The 17,281-nt window shown below is 40.0% G+C and overlaps 1 protein-coding gene across 1 annotated transcript in view; it reads left to right on the plus strand.

Annotated features, from left to right (window-relative positions):
- The first annotated feature begins 1,173 nt into the window (after window positions 1–1,173).
- Window positions 1,174–17,281, plus strand: part of cadm2b (cell adhesion molecule 2b) — a 133,168-nt gene continuing 117,060 nt past the window's right edge. Inside the window, exon 1 of the mRNA XM_070905829.1 lies at window positions 1,174–1,234. Coding sequence (XP_070761930.1) covers window positions 1,174–1,234 — 61 coding nt within the window. The remainder of the gene's footprint in view (window positions 1,235–17,281) is intronic.

Below are 17,281 nucleotides of genomic sequence, written 5' to 3' on the forward strand. Positions count from 1 at the left end.
CGATGGGCTTAGAAAACGATCCCTGGCTGGAGCTGCCGCTTTCCCCCCACCTCTGTCTTTAGGGATGGTCACGCTCATTTCTGTGCACCACTCATAGGAGCCTTTGAAGGAAGAGGGATGTCCAGGAGCCCATTAACCTCCCCTGCGCCTGTGCACTGATTCCTGACACACACCCCGACACCAGGTCACAACCTCTGAAAGCAGCCACCTTTTCACACAACATAGGCAGGTCTTTCTTTGGTTACTGCACGCTCTCCTTTTTATTGTATTTCCAAGACTCCAAGAAAGATACTCAGTGTGCATTGTAAAATGTTCCAAGTGATAATAAGTGTCAATTTTGCAGTGACACTTATTTTGAGTTGTCTAGTGTTGACTGCAGGCTTGTTTGTCTGCTCATAAAGCTGTTATGACTCTGGGCCGCCTGTTCAAAACTGTCTAAAAGTGTTAAATTAACTCTGCTAGCTGTGGGCATATTTTAATACATTAAATCACTGGCATGGTGATTTTTGCACTCTCACAGTTAAGACTCACACTGACAAAATACATGGAGTAGAGAGCATCATCATTACTTCCTTTTAGAGCCTGAGAGAGGGTATGTGGTAGCCCACATTGGCCCCTCAGGACCTTTTATTATATTTTCTATGTTTATGATGGACCCAAACTATCACCATATTCCTGCAGAGTCTTGTTGTTCTGCTCTGACATTTGCTAAATTATCTTTCTAACACTGATCACGGGATTTCTGATGCTAGGTCTCGAAATGGATGCAAGAAAGTAACCCTTATGTCACACGGTGCAATTGTTTTGATAGTTTACCAGAGATCAGAACTATTTCTAGGTGTTCTCCATTGGTGAAGCGTCTTCATTAGTCAAAAAGCGTGGGCGGGACTCTTGCTCTCTGCAGCGAGTCAAAGAGAAAGGCAATAAAGGGAGACAGGAGCTACACTTTGCCGACGAGCATCTCTGCCGTCCTGCTGCCCCCGGATCTGCGAAAATACACAGGGACTTCTCTGCAAAAAGGCAGAGTTCATCAATGTAACTCCGGTCCGTCCGAAACTGCGCCGTTTACCTGGATAAGTCCATCCCGACGAGAAGAGAGAGCAAGAGAGAAAGAGACAAGAGACAACCGCGAGTGGAGTGTCGACGCAAGATTGTGAAGGAAAAGAGAAGAATATGATTGTCAAGCAGCACTTGATCTTCATCCTCTACAGCCTCTGTGCGAGCGTCTTTAAAGGTGAGCGCTGGATGTTGCTGTATAGACGGGCGTGGTGTGCGGGGAGGTGGTGGCTGCGTTAAGTGTGAAGATCTTATATGATCATGTCACACGTGAGTTCAAGTCATCTATTCCATACAAAGAGAGTTGATTTTCCTTTAAAATGATGTGTGTTTGCGCAGCAGTTTCGGCCGGAGGACGGCTGACGTCTGCTGTTAGAGCCCACTGTGCTGGAATGCCTGGAAGTTGAATTGTGCGGCGCAATGAAAAGCAGAATGCGGCTGCACAAGTTTCTTTTTTTGTATCGGAGACAACTTGGATGTTGCTCGTCCTTTAGAATCAAGTGACAGATAAAACAGCGGGCTGCAGATGAGTCGCCTGCAGTCGCCTCCTGTTTGTCTGCTCATCCAGTTCCGTCCCCTGGAGCTGACAGGGATGCACGGAAGGTTACAGCAGCTGGTGGCGTGCGTCTTGTTTGTTGTGAGACCGGTGTCATTGAATGGCTCCTTTTTAAGTCATACTGTCGCCTCTCTTTTGGCCTTTTTAAGTAATTTCACACATGACTTTAAATCAGCATCTGAGTGGAGCATTTGTCTGCAGCGCGGCCAGTTTGCGTACTGTGTTTAAGTGTAGGCAGAATGTGTGTGTGTGTGTGTGTGTGTGGAGTGTCTGTATGCGTTAGGCTACTGACCGTGCAAGCCATGTAGTCGCTCATTCAAAGTTGGGCTGCAGGGATCAGACGCAGGTACGGTTGCGTGTGTGATGCCTCCCTGCAGCCAGGCATCAGTGTCTCCTCATGACAACTCCCCCAACTCCCCACAGACCGTCCCGCTCTTGGACATGCTTGCGCAGCCACCGCCCTGTAGGCGACCAGTGCGCAAATCCATAACGCCTACAGCTGGGGATGGAGGGGGGGCTGTCAAAAAGGTTTCATGTCAGGAACTCCCAAATCGAAGCAAAAAAAAAATCCCTCCTGGACCCAATTTAACAAGATTTTGTCTCACATGACAGACCAGGAGGAGGATGTTTTTTTGTCGAGACTGATTCAGCACGCTGTAGTGACAGTGACGTAGTGTTCATTCCCATACAGATGATAATTCTAATGATTTAGAATTAATCTAAACTATTTATGTTACGGATCCCCCTTCAAGGACCCCCCCTTTGAGAACCAACACAGACCATCAAATCAGTAAGAAACGTATAGGTCTCTCTATAGGCTGCTCATGTAATTTCCAAATTGCATCATCACATCAAAAACTCCAAAATGGGTCCTATTTCATGTCTTAGATTTTGTTCACCTCTGGCCACGTATCATATATTTTGAGTCCAAGTGTCAAACCATTATGTATTTAAGAAAATGCACAGTCAGGGCTTAGTTGGTGTTAAATCTTGAGAGATTGACTTTTGCATTTCTCTTTAAAATTACTACTTTTTTTGTTGCATTGATACATGTTGCTGTCTTTCCCTTCAGCAAGTTTCCACCCCACACATTTGTTTCATTTCAATGAGCTGTCCAACTTGTGTATGTGGTGTATATCCGGCTGTGACCTGATGACACATCCAGCCACATACTGTCACCATGCCCTCTCAAGACGTGCCCCCTTTGGAGTGGATCATGGTTGGGGTTAAATAACCTGCATGATTTTACGTGTTTTATAGTCCATTAACTACAAACTGTGTAGACGTTGCATAACTGCTAATCTTATGGTAAGCACACTGTATCTTTTTAAATGATTTTCTACCATCCAGGCAGCCATTAGTGTCAGTCCCTGTCAGTATTGTATGAAAATGAACTTGCAGATACATAGAGCTTTCTTTGAAAACCTTTTGATGGTGCATTCAAGGATACTCTGTTTTCTGGGATATGAGAATTGACCTCCAATAAGAAAGGTATCCACAGGCTAAAAGGATGGGAATGTAATTTGGTAGCATCTTGTATTAAAAGGTTCTTGTTTGGCAGCAGCCCTTGAGCACACCCAGAAGGAAAAGTTTTTCATGCAGTCTTTCCTTGCAAAGCATTACCACGAAAGAAGAACAACTAAGTGGACTTAGTAGTCAGTGTCCCGGCGAGCTCAAATGAATGGAAACAGTTGAAACTGAGGGTATGCTTTGGAAAATGGTAGGTAATATGCTGCATGTGAGTTGTAGTTAATGGGCTATATGGAGAGCCATTGGTATGGGTCTTTAAGGTTGTGTATGCGTGTCTGGATGCTCCATCTCAGTTCTATCTATATATCTAGACTGAAGTCTAAGTATCCAGAATAATGAATGAAATATTAAAAAAGATATTTAAATGTCATATACAAATCTTGGCTTTAAAATTAGAGTAGAAATACCAAAAGTCCAATTTAGAGTATCCCGTGATTGCAGGCTTATGATGGTTTGCTCTTATAACAGATAACATAATTTATGACTGTGCTCAACTAATCACTTCACACTCTTTATGCCTTTGAGTGGACTTTGGAATTAGTTGTGTTGTATTGCGACTGCAAAATTTGGCTGCAGAGGGCTGTGATCAGAAATCATGCTTTTCCTTTTTGTTGCTGTAAAACTATTAGCATCATTAGCTAACACAACAGTGATTATAGTGTTGAGAATAAGAATGGACAGCAGAAAGCGAGGGGTTCATGACATCCTGCCAGAGAACAAGGCACAGAGAGTTTTATCATCTAGTCCAAGATAGTGCCCACTTCAAGAGCCACTTTAAATATTTATGCTATGTGGCTTAAGTTTAGACACATGGCCTAGGAGTGCCCAGAGCAGTGCCCCAAAAGTCTGTGTCGAGAGAGAGTGTAGAGAGCACACACCTCCAACAAGGTTGCGCTATCCTCCAAATCTGTTATTAAAATGGTCGGAAACTTTGAATCTGCATTGAGATCAGGATCTGCTGTAAAATACACAGAGGTGGGCAGTTATTGGACACATCTGCCAGATTTCTTCATTCAAGTAAGAGCAGTAGTTTGTGTCAAATAGTCAAAGAATGTGCTATCTTTCAGTGTTAACAAGCCAGTTCTGCATTAGGCCGTGACTTAACTGTTCACCATTTCATTAATCTGTAAGCAATTTATGAGATATCGTGCTCGCTAACAGACAAACAAACCAACAAATGGGACTGAAAACATAACCTCCTCTGTGAAGGTAATAAGGTGCATGCATCTTCTGTGCGATCACAGCCTAATCGACAGTTAAATTGCAGTGCACTGCATCACACACTGCAGTGATAGTGTAGACAAGACTTCAGCCTCAGCAGCTCTGTTCATGCTCCATAATGCTGAGAGTCATTTCATGCAGGCTCATCCTTCTTAGAACAACTACACTATTATTATTTTGCTTTAATATAATACTCTTATCTATAGCTGCAGCCTATGGAGTGCTACACTGCCTAAATGTTTTTTATGCTTTAGTGACAGAATAGATTCATTCTTATGTAGAGTTACTGTATATCTATACTCTCCTCTTTATTGTGTGTCCTGCTTTGGCCTCCTGCTCCTGAGTGTGAGGTGCTGTTGTGCCCTTACGCGCACCAGTGAGAACTTCAGTCACTCACTGTGAGGTGTTGGTGTATCACTGCACCAGAGACACTACAACATATTTCACCAAAGGCAGCTAATGCAGTCTTTGACAGACTTTTCAGAGCCTGTTAACAGGTTAAGTGGCAGGCAGGCTAGTAATGCTAATTAGCCATGTGATACGGCTATACTTAGTCTCTTTGCAGACCTGTGGGATGGTGTCAGAGATGTAAGTTTTATGATCTGTGTTTCTTTGTTGGCCACTTCTCTGGTTTGGTCTGACATTCCTTCTACTCAAGTGTTTCATCACTTTCCTTCTTACGGAGCCCAAAAAGCTCCCGTACCGCCAAGGGAACTTTTCTTTTGTTTGAGCATGGAGCCTTTCATCATTTCTTATCTCGTCAGACATTTTGGCAAGTACAACCTGCAGGTGACATTTGAGCGTTGGTGTGTGTTTGACCATAACGTGTGGGGGCAGTAATGAGGGCAAAGCGGAGAATAAATGAAAGTGGCTCTCTCTCTTTTTTTTTTTTAACAGCATTTAATCTGGTATCAAAACTACAGACATCAAAACTACAGACAAAAAGAGACAAGAAGGTTGAGAATGAATAATTCCCTCATAATGTAAATGAAAAATTTCATCCCTGATTAAAGAGGGAATTGAGGCAAGTCATTAAAATTGCAAAAGCGTCTTGTAAACGTTTGATATTTTCTTTTCAAATATTGGCCCATAATAGAAGACCCATCCATTTCTGAGGGTTAAGACGCCTATTTGATTATTAAATTGAATTTGTGAACATATTGTGAACAGTAGAACTGGATGTCATGTTATTCATGCTAGCTCATGTGACTACAGGAGATAAATTGGTACACAAAGTCATGTAGTTATTGAAAAGTTAAAAACATCAAAAACATCTTAATCATCAAAACATGTCACAAAATGTCTAACACTACATTTGACAGATCACTGAGGAAACTGATGATCCTTAGGACCTTATAAAATCCTGAAAGTAACATCTATGTGTCATTGTTTGATTATGATTCAGTAATGATGTTCATACAATACTACAGTGTTTTTGCATCTTTTAGCAGGAGGGCAATATTTGAAACACAGATATACTGGAATTCTATTTCAAGAATAAGAATTATGCACAATACAGTCATACATATTGATGCATACATTACATATTATAACATGCATTGAATTATTTAATACGTTTTCATTTGCATTCATCAGGATGGAAATTCCAACAGATAAGCAAAACAAACTGAATGTATATGAATTTGAACATGGTTAGGATTCTGCATATTAGGTCTATGACACAAAATCCAATCAGCTTTCACCAGCCTAGTAATAGTGTAAAATAGTCATTATGTATAAAACAAAATTAAACACTAGAGAATTTCAGAGGATCAGGAATAAGCGTCAGAGTGTCTCCTTTTAGCCTTCTTGTGTAGCCTACAGTTGTCTGGCGCAGAAACCACATGGCCTAGTATAGAATCCAGTGAGGAGTTTCCATTTCTACCATTAATATGCTTGAGTCCAGCAGCAGCTTTCACAACACTCGGACAGTGGATATACATGTGACTGTCCCATCTGCACAGTGGATTTGTAATTTTGAGTGTAATATAGGATGGCAGCTGGTGCATCACTTCTCAGGTCTTTCATGTGAAAATGGAGTTGTAGCGGAGTTGTGTTTCAGCTTGGATCTGGGTGTATTGAAAATCTCTTGAAATGAATACGTATTGGACCCAAGCGAAAGTGAACACCAAAATGTCATATATTGCGAGACACAGGGAGCCTGTGAGATGTATGCATGGGTGCATCTCCTGTGGTTTGGAATAATCAAGCAGCCGGAATAAGCTGGCGAAGCTGAGGGCAAGGTATGGCAGAGGAAGGTGGTTTACATTCAAGGATACCTGTTCCTCACCGCTGAGGGTTAGCTTATCCCCGCAGAACGTCTCCCAGCTGCCAAGTGCTGGCTCGGGTGCTGTGCTGTATACCACTGCAAATGAATAATCCAGTAAAGGGGACAAATGTGCTCCAAAAGAACCACTGCTGCCCTGCTTGCTTTCTGTTGACAGATATACATCTGTAGGGATAAGCCTCAAGCCAGAGGCAAATGTGCTCAGACAAGTGGGGAACGGGCTTAAAGATTAGCCGCTCGCTGCCCCAACTACGCCGTGTGCTGTCAGTCTCCCTTCGCCATGCTCTTTGTCATAGCACTTTTACACGCCATGCCCCCTCTGAGTGGGTATAAGCTTAGCAATGAAGCTGATAGACCGTAAGGGCAATTACACTATTAAAGATTATTTTGACCCGTATTTGAGCGAAAGAGGTTAAGAGATTTTTCTACTTGCCAAGAAGCCTGTCTCAAGATACTCATGATAAGTTGAATGCCACAATTGGTCACACTGAAAAGTGGTTAAAGCAGTGCTTACATCAATCTCAGGCTCCTGAAGAGGCACCTGTGTTCACGCATCTTAAAGGGCAAATCCACCATAAAGCAGAATTTACATGTATTCCTATGACAGCTGAGTCAATATTTCTAAACATGAAAGGCTTGCTGCCGAAGCTGAAACCCAGAGAGCCAAGTATTTCATTTGTCATGTCATCAACTAGCAGCAGATACTATATTCACAACATAAGGAGAACTGCTGCATGTTTCAAGTTTTATACCTGCGTGAGACTGACTTCATAGTTTGGGTAGAATTTTATATCATCATTGCAACCACTTTGATCCAAAGCCCCTGTGAATGGAGGCTGATTATTAAAATAGTAGAGTAAAATAGTTGTAAAATTTGTAATACAGCTAATATGCATCTTTAGTAAACTGTGGCTCAAACATATGGGTTAAAAACACAGTTAAAAGACAGTTAACTACCGGAGGTCCAGGATTTACCCCGTGTACTCTGTTTACTAAAAGCTAATGGGTTAAAGGTCCTCAACATAAAACAATAGTCTATAAATATGCAGTGGAATTGTTCCTACTTGGACATGTACTCCAAACATACCTAAAAATATCTAAAAATGGACTCAAAACTTATTTGAATATAATCTGCAGAGAAATGGAATAAAGAACCTTTCTCATTGAAGTTTTGATGAATGAGATTCGTCTGTGCTGTTGGAAAGGTGGTAGGCGTCTGTTCTGTGAGAGGTTTATGCATTCCCTACTTTTTAGTATTGTGCCCGAAATGAAGCCTATACTTCATTTTATGCCCGTTTGCAGTGTTGACCTTTACCAATCTCTCTTGGCCCTCATCTCTGTTGAAGTGGGCTTTGTGCCCGACTATGGATGAGCCTCTGAATCTCATTTAGCCGATGTGATGATCTCCCTTTTCTCTTCTTTCTGCAGTCTGTATGAACAAAGTTAATATTTTTTGTTCAGAAATGACAGCCATATACCATTCCATGACCCAGCGGGCATGTAATCGGTTTTAGTCATTTTTGAAGTGAATGTTGTATCACCTAGAGGTTATGCCACCTTTTGTTTTCTGTTGTATGTTCATGAGCTTTTCTGATTATTATCACAGAAGTGGAAGACATCTTCACGAAAGCAGGGCTCATTTTGCTAAGAAAAACCCCCCAAAACATAAGTGACTTAATCCAAGTGTGAGAGGTGTTGAGTACATGAAATATTGGGAGCATCATGATGTGGTTGCTATAATAGAGGTCCTGTTCTGCTTCTGCTGTTCATGTTTGGGAGGCTTCCAAAAGGAGTGATTGACCATCTGAGGTATCACACTGCAACCAAACACCTGGCAGCCTGACCAGAAGTGACCGTGCTAGTTTTGAGTTATTTCAAGGTCTTTTGCCAGTGCACAAACAAAGCTGCTATAAGGACAGTAAGTTGGGGGGCCTTTGTTTAGTGTTATATAACGTTTATTCAGATATGGTGATTGACATGTGCTTTCAGCTCACACAACCTTTCCTTTTCCTTCCTGTTGGTAAATATTCAGTGTTAAGGAACACAAGTCCTCAATGAGTAGGATACTGACATGTTAAATGTGTTTTAAAATGTAAATGATTGCTGTGGTGATGCTATATCATCTTTTGTAATGTGTTTACACATTCACTGGCCACTGGTTTTAAATGTTACTATTTTTGTGTTAACACAGAAATTCCATCAGTCTCACACAGTCAATAGGATTTTGCATCAGTGGGTTGCTGTGCTCATAAAGCCCCTTCAGTCGAGCAGTCAGGCTGGACGTCTGAGCTCCAGATAAAGGAGGCTCTGTTGCACTATCTTTGGAAATTTGATAGCTTGCTGGAATAAGTCATGCATTTTCACAGACTTGTAAGCAGCAAATCACGGCAAATGTAGTTATTTATTCCAGGGTAATGTTTTGCATTTTATGGCTATATGATTTGTTATGCTTTGTGCACAATACAAAATTAAAGACCCTGAAAATATATAAAAACGATGGAAAGGGAAACCTGCTAAGAGCAGATTGTTGACTCGTGACAAAGGCTTGTAACCATTTGTTGGGGCAAAAATGAAAACCATTCATATTCTCATCTCGCTGAATCCCTCACAGGGTCATGTGGAGCTGTAGGCTATGCAAGCACACATTTTGTTGGATGCATGCAGGTGCACCTGGCAGGTCACCTGCCCATCACAGCGGCCATCATACATAGACAGACAATAATATTCACGTCGTAAGGAAATTAAGTGTCTCCAGTCCACTTCTGACGTTTATGTCTCTAAATCTGTGAGGAAACTCGCAGGAACTTGGGGAAAACATGCCAACTTAAAGAGCACACACTGTAAAACTTAACAAAGAGGAAGCTAATTAAAAGTGCCTTCAAGTCTGGCAGTATTTCAGAGTATTTCGTGACATTTTCCCATGTGCTTTTGGTTTTTCTCTTCTCCCCAGTGTAGTTATCACTGCAAAATAAGTAAAGCGACTGTTTATGTGCCTGAGAGCATCCTGGAAAAAAAACGCACCACTCCAACCTGTTTATTTTCTTACAGCAATTAAATTTGACAATTTTATTGAGCAAACTTGCTTGTAGTTATCAGTAGACTAATTCCCACTGCATACGCTGTCTGAAGGCAGCGAACATGCAACAGAGTCTGCATCTTCACAGCCGCATTATAGAACCAGTCCCTAACAGTTTTTCAGAAAAGTTCAATGATGTATCTGTGATTAATGTTTTGCTTAGAATTATTCTTGGTGCCACAGAGGAGCATCCTACACGTGAAACATGATCACTTTCCAGGTTGTCGTTCCTATTCTTGGTAACCACATACAGTATATCATAGTATATGGATGGACTAAAGACTGTTTAATACACCCATCCATATCATGCTGTGTAGCCTATAGTTATATAATGACTGGAGAAGGCTGCAGATGAGTCTGCCCAGTGCACAATGTCCACTATAATTAAAGTATATACATACTATGCTGATCTGCAGTTATTTAATGAATTGCATGTTCCCATTAATGTTAACCAGATCTGGTAAAGCTTATACAAATGTTAAACTTCATTTCATCACAAGGGTAATGTGTTGAATTGATTTAAACAAGCAATTAATATCACTGCTCACAAGGTCCTTAATTTAAAAACTGTTTTATTGGGAAATGCTTTTTTCGCCAAATTAGTAAAGAAATTCTGTTTTATAGACGCAATGCAAAAGCAGAAATATGAAAGATTCTGCTTCAGTATGACTACTGGAAAATTATTTTGTTCTCTACGGCCATCCCAGAAAGCTAACTTTGGAATAAAGACACAAAAAGCACAAACTTAAGCTCATGCATGTTTATACACTTTTATTGACTTCCTCTTTAAAGGCTTCCCACGGGTCTCTAAAGCTGGAGTGTAGATACTGAATGCAGGCATATTTGCAAGTGAAGGTGGGGGATAAAAGCATTGAAACTCATGTCCTCATAAAGAGGGATCAGCAGTCTGAACGGGAGCTGCATACCGATGCAAGAGATGCCAGTGCTCAGAGCCAGAGAGCATGCTTTGCTGAAAAAAAAAGCCTTAAAGCCTTAAAGCTGAGAGCAAGAAGGGGAAAGGAAGAGAAGGTGTGAAGCAGGAAGGCACACAAACTGCAAAAAGCAGAGAGAAGTGTTATGGTGTAATGTAAGATACGTCTGCCATTTCCTCCACCTGCTATGACTGTAAAAGAAACATAAAAGGGCTTAATGCAGTTTTAAAATAAAGGTTAATCATCAAATGTAGAATAAAATCTATGTTTCATATATTTATTTCTGATTCAGTTGGTAGGGATTGACTTTTTAATTGAAGAGGAAAAATGTATTTTTCTTTACAGATTTATGTGGGGACAGAAGCCTTAAGCAAACATAAATCCAAGTTTCAGCAAGTTCCCTGTGTTCAGGGGAGCATTACAATTAGTAAAGATAGATGACTTTCTCTTCAAAGAGACTAAAGTACATTGCAAGTTGTCTTTATGGAAAGTGTTTCACCACCTGCTGACTGCTGCATGAGCGTGACATTCTGGGGGTGTGTTCATACCGAGCATGTTTGGAGCAGTTTATTCTAACCCTGAAGCGTTATTGCTTCAGTTTGGTTTATTTTGGCAGGCATGAACTGTGCCTCTCACAACTGCAGGTGTGCAAGTAAAGCAACTGCTCAGAGAAAGAAGGTGCAGTCACCATACAGCATGTTATCTTGCACCCAACCCTACCCTCAGTTTTGTGAAACTAGAGCAAACAGAGCTTCTTAAAATTACTTTTCATGAAGGACTAACTTTTGACACAGTTTGTCTTTTTGACTCTACTGAAGAAACAGTATAAACCCATACGCTTCATATGATTGATTCTAGAGAGGGAAGGAAAGGCACACTAATCAATCGTATCATGCCAAGTACAACATTTACAGCTTCTCTACTCCATGAGTTGGGCTGAAACTGGGCTCTGGAGGGAGGTAGGATGATGACAGCCCTAAATATACACATTTAATAGCAGTAAATATAAGCACTACAAATATGGAAAAAGGCAGTGACGTACAAAAGAGCTCCTCATTGAGTCTAAAAGGCTGAACAGCGCTGAAGGTGAGTCGGTTTACAGTATCACCATCTAAAGGAGAAGGGTGATTTCATTTGGTCTGACTAACACAAATTATTTAAACATTTAAACATGTAGAAAACAGTGGTGTTACAATTGGTAAGTCATTCATTGTTGTATTTGTGGATGACTTTTTTCAAGGAGATTTTGCACATTCAACTATCTCTGATGCAGCTGCGTTGGAAAGTAAATTACTTCAGTCTTGAGAAGATCCTGCACACTGCTCTTGCTCAGCATTACAATTTATTGATCATGCTAACATTTCGGTCCCTTTGGACCTTCGTCAAGAGTGTTGGAACAGTATTTTAGAATAATAGTTGTGATTTCACCTGAGATGGTAGAAAACTGTGTAGTAGACTATACATAATGATCCATTGATTTTACTATGTGGACTGAAATAAACAATAAAGGGAGCAGATGAATTAAATCTATAACGGCCACTGTAGCTAAAGTTTACATGCTTGGCAGCTCAGTTTATTCAATGAATTGCATATTCTCTGAGAGTTTGCATATGTTAACTATACCTGCTGATGTTTAAACAAATATTGGGCTTTCAGTACACACATTAATAAAATTGTATCATTAGGGTTTTGCTGTATAATTGTTGAACAGTGTGTCATAAGGTCTTTAATTTAAAACAGGGTCACTGACCTTGTAGTCTGAATATCTAAATCAAACAACTCCAGGTGTACCTAGGTTAGGAGGGTCATTATAAAACATGGCAAATTACATTTTTTGCAATTATACCTTCAAAGTGACTGTGAGCAGAGCTCAAAGTCAAAATTACCAAAGAGGTTCCCACTACAAGTGGATGTGAGGAGTACAGGAAGAAACAAGGTGATGGTGAAAGGCAGACCTGCTAACACAAGTGATGCTAGATGCTACTGCCAACACAGACAGTGTTAAACTAGAAAAGCTTACTTGTATCTATTTTTAACATCAAACATATATCAAAGTAGTTGCTGATTAATTTACGGTTGTTCGACTAATTGATTAATCATTTCAGGTCTAGTGCAAACTGTTGGTTGTTTTTTTTAGAATATACCTTTGTAGTAGCTTTTCACTTAATAACACTGATAATCAATATTGTGTTTGACATGTATTAACTGTAAATACATTTGATCTGTAAAATCAAAAAGAGTATTCATTTAATAAAGTAATTGACCAGAAAAGTGTTGGTTTCAAGACTAGGAAACAGTGGGACCAATGAGAAGATCAGACAGTAGTTTTGCTCTCAGTATGAACTTTGAGCCTGCCTTTACCGTAGTCAGCTATATCTGCTATCTGCTATAATACCACAGGAAAGATGTACTATTTTGGATTGTGCTGCTGAAATAGCAGGATATAAAGCCAGGATGGACCCTACAATAAGCTCTTATAATGGCCAGTCTGGATAGACCCTGCCTTTTGTGGGCTCAGAGATGATTACACATTTAGTATCCTCCAGTACCGGTGGAGTGTGAGGACATCCGGTGTGTACCAGGTGACCTTAACTACTGGAGCTGCAGCATCCCCCAGATAATGACCACTCTGAACCCCAGGAGCAGGCCTCATCACCCCATAAATACAGGGACCATATGGACTCGCGGTGGAAAGCTGCCGACAGTCACTTTTCAAATGGACGCAGACTTGTAGGAGGCTTTTGTGCTGTGAAAAAAGATTCGGTTGGTATTTTCACAGGTTCATGAAGACTGTGTTTTGTGGAGGCAGTAGTTCAGTTACGACGGCCAAATGGCACATGTCTCTGAAAAGTTCTCAACCTGAAGGAAACGATACGGTCAGATATACTGACTAAATCTGTGGTTGTGGAAAATTGCTTGTCAGTGAGTGTTAAAGTGCCTAGTTCGGGGCAAATTCAGGGTCATTGTGTAACAGATAATGTTGAATTTCTATTTTCCAACGAGGTAAGTTTATCAAAATTGTAACAGAACAGAGTTTTAACACATTACTTGCAAAAAAATCAAAATGTTGCTGTTGGTAGCTTCTAAACTCACCATATTGATGTTTGAAGACAACACAGCGCCACATGGCCCCTACGTCAGTGAGCCTTGGAAACAATGCTCAGGATGTTTTTGATAAGTGATGTGGTTGCTTTGAAATAACAAACTGATCACAACAAAACCATTCAGGAATTATAGAGCTTTCAGATGATTAAAAATTTAGATCCTCTTCCTTCTAAAAGGCGTTGTGTTTTCCAGTATGTACAGTTTCGGCCCTGATTGAACCACCTCTCTGAGGTAGCTTGATTTAGAAGTAGGCTCTCTGGACACAATTGCTTTTTGTGGTACACACCAACCAATTCTGTGATGCTGGCCGTGAACCACCGGTATGACTCAGCCAATCTACAATCTGAAGGTGCTTCATATCCACATGGTTCCTGAAGGCGCCAAGTTCTTTATAATATGAAGTGAATTATAAGGTATAAGGGTATTCTAAGGAAAATATCATGATGACCATTACATCACAGTATCATAATCAAATAAATAAATAAGAAATGAAATAATGTAGTATAATTCGAAATATTAAACAAAATTCGAGTGTGTAACAAAAGGAAAAAAAAACGTTCATATAAATTAGCATCATTAAGTATAATACATCCTAAAATTAGACAATAATTATTAGCAACACTTGGTGCTTTGCTGGTTGAATGAACTTGAGACAGACAGAGAGAGGAGACTGTGTGTTTGTGTGTGTGTGTGTGTGTGTGTGTGTTTCCATGTGTGAATGTCTACATTGGCACATACCTGTGTGTGTGTGTGTGTGTGTGTGTGTGTGTCGTCTGCATGTGTGAGCAGCCTGGATAACATCACATCGACTGTAGTCACGCTTACATTATTGATGTAACCTTGTGCTCAACTGCACATAATGCAAACTGGATGCAACAGTGCCACACCTAAACTCTCTCTGACCTCATTCACATCTGCATCGGGATCTGTTATCTGGATAATGACATCTGATCACAGGTCTTTGCATTTCACCCCTGGGGGGAGTGTTCTGCTTATCTTAATTTTGCCCGCGTTGTGATTGGATCTCAATGTGCAAATGAGGTAGGTGGAGCTAGGTGATAGTAAACTAGCATGATGCGTCACAGGTAAGGAAAAGCAATGCTGCTATAATACTACAGGCACTATTTGTTTTTCCTTTGCTGAGGAAGGGGTCATCTGTAGCATTAGATGGCTTATGTGGTTAGCTGTGTTTCCTCATCACTGCAGATCCACATCTTTGTTCACATTCAACTAGACATCCATCCTAGAATCCTCAACACTCTTCTGAGGGTGGATAAAGTCTCTTCTTCTCAGAATAATGTTTTTTGTTGGCAAAGAGTCTGTGGAGTTATTAGAACTTGTCCTGCCTCCTGCTAAATGTGTGTGTGTGTGTGTGTGTGTGTGTGTGAGTGAGTGTGCATCATAGTAGAAATGTGAGATGGAGTACCAAAACTCCATAAGGCATCAATATAAATTAAGTGGGATCCAAGGGTAAACAGGGCAAGTGGATGACCATTTACTATTGTTTTCACATTATTGTTGCTAGAAATGTCACAATATTGCTATTTAATTTTTAAAATATCACAACAATTATGAAAAAGAATACATTGGGAGTCATGTCACTCATAATCAATATAATCACAATGACCACAAAACAAAAAGCCCACACTGAGTTGATTCAGGTCGAGGTACATTACAGATTTGTGATGAATCAAAGGGCAACAAGAAAATGGAAAACGATATGTTTCATCACTGGGATTTATTACATGAAAAAAGTAATAATGTGCACACTGCAAGTATAACTGATGATACTTGTAATTGTGTCTGACGTTAAACCGTTCTCTGTGCTCTACTTTTCTCAGTTTCAAAACACAATCAGTGAAACACAATCAGGATATCTTAAGATATCCTTCTCGAACACTAAACTGGGCTGATCCTGAATTACTAAGAAAGCAAGCCTAAAAAATAAATTTAGCAAGCTACTACTTTGACATTATTTATAAAAATCTTGTCACTAAAAATGAGTGAAACGTTTTTCATATTTTATGCACAATTAGAAACATTGAGTGTAAAGACACATTTTTCTAAACTTTGCCTTTTGGACATGTATTTATAATATATTTATACATAATACATTCTCATCAGTATGTAGATCTTTTTCAGTTGTCCGTGTATGTCACTTCAATCATTACAAAATGTAACCCTTAAATGCATGGGTGTTTTGCATTATGCAATGCAACATTGACTCTTTAGCAACCCTGCACTTGTATAAGGCAGATTAAGCCATACATTAAAATCATACTGCTTGTAAAGACACAAAAAATATTTTTGCCATTTATTAAATTTTTACATACAGCCGCTGCCATCTTGCACTGGTGACGTCATTTGTAGCCAGAGACTGTATCAAGGTCTTGCCTACACACCCTCCAGACCCAATTGTGAGCACACCACAGTCAATCACAGCTGTCAATCATGATGTCGCACCCACTTTTCATAGCATCAAATAATTAATTAAAACCAAACTTGAAAATGAACACTTGAACAAACATCAGCGTGATAAGAACTAAAATGATAGAAAACAAAATTTAATTGGCGCCCATCCGCTAACATGGAGGGGGCGGGGTTTGTAGCCTATACTACACCAGCCACCTTCACTTTTGGGGAGCTGTCATGTCGTCCATTTTTTATATACAGTCTATGATAGTAACAGTGAGAAAACAGGGCCATCATGGGGCCAAACACATCATTACCTATTATCACTTGCATCCAACATAACAAGAATAAAAAATTTAGCACTCTTACCTACTGGGTCTCTAGTGACCCTATAAACCTTTTACAGAAAACATTAGAAAAACAATGCTTTTTATAACCTTTGACACCAGAACATTGTTTGTTTAAAACAAATAGTTTGGGGAAAACCAGTGAGTTGAGTGCTTAATTGAATAAAATGAATTAGACAGGGTATAATATAGTCCTCTGTCGCTAAAACAGTGATGCATTTAAAGGTTAACCTGATATGTTATGTGACATGTCAGTAGGGAGTCTTAATTGGTGTAAAAAATAAATAAAAGCTTCATGGACAATAAATTCTTATAATTTCCTGCAGTTACAAAAAAGCTCCACAAGAGGAAATTCCTTCCTTATAAAGTGTCTACTATAGTATTTGAAGTTTAGTCCTTTTTAATTGCATTAGAATACAGGGAATAATGGGACATGTTTCCCAGAGCAGAGAGTGCCTCCTCACAACATCATAGTATTGCAGTATTGACCTCATCCTGCAGTACACAGAGCACCCTGCTGTTTGATATGCCTGGTAATGATGTGTGTAGCAGGAGCTGTGCTGTATGGCATTCATATTTTGGCCTTTGCAAATTAAAAATAGCCCTCAAATGCTTTGCTTTAAGAGGGAAATAAGTTGATGCATTATTGCTAAAAATTAACAGAAACCATGGAAACAGCAATATGCTGTCATGAAGTCAAAGACCACAGCTCTCAGAATCGTTTCCAATAATTGGTTTAATACTTCAACATTATAACAG

The sequence above is a fragment of the Enoplosus armatus genome, chromosome 5, assembly GCF_043641665.1.
Source record: "Enoplosus armatus isolate fEnoArm2 chromosome 5, fEnoArm2.hap1, whole genome shotgun sequence".
Classification (NCBI taxonomy): domain Eukaryota; kingdom Metazoa; phylum Chordata; class Actinopteri; order Centrarchiformes; family Enoplosidae; genus Enoplosus; species Enoplosus armatus.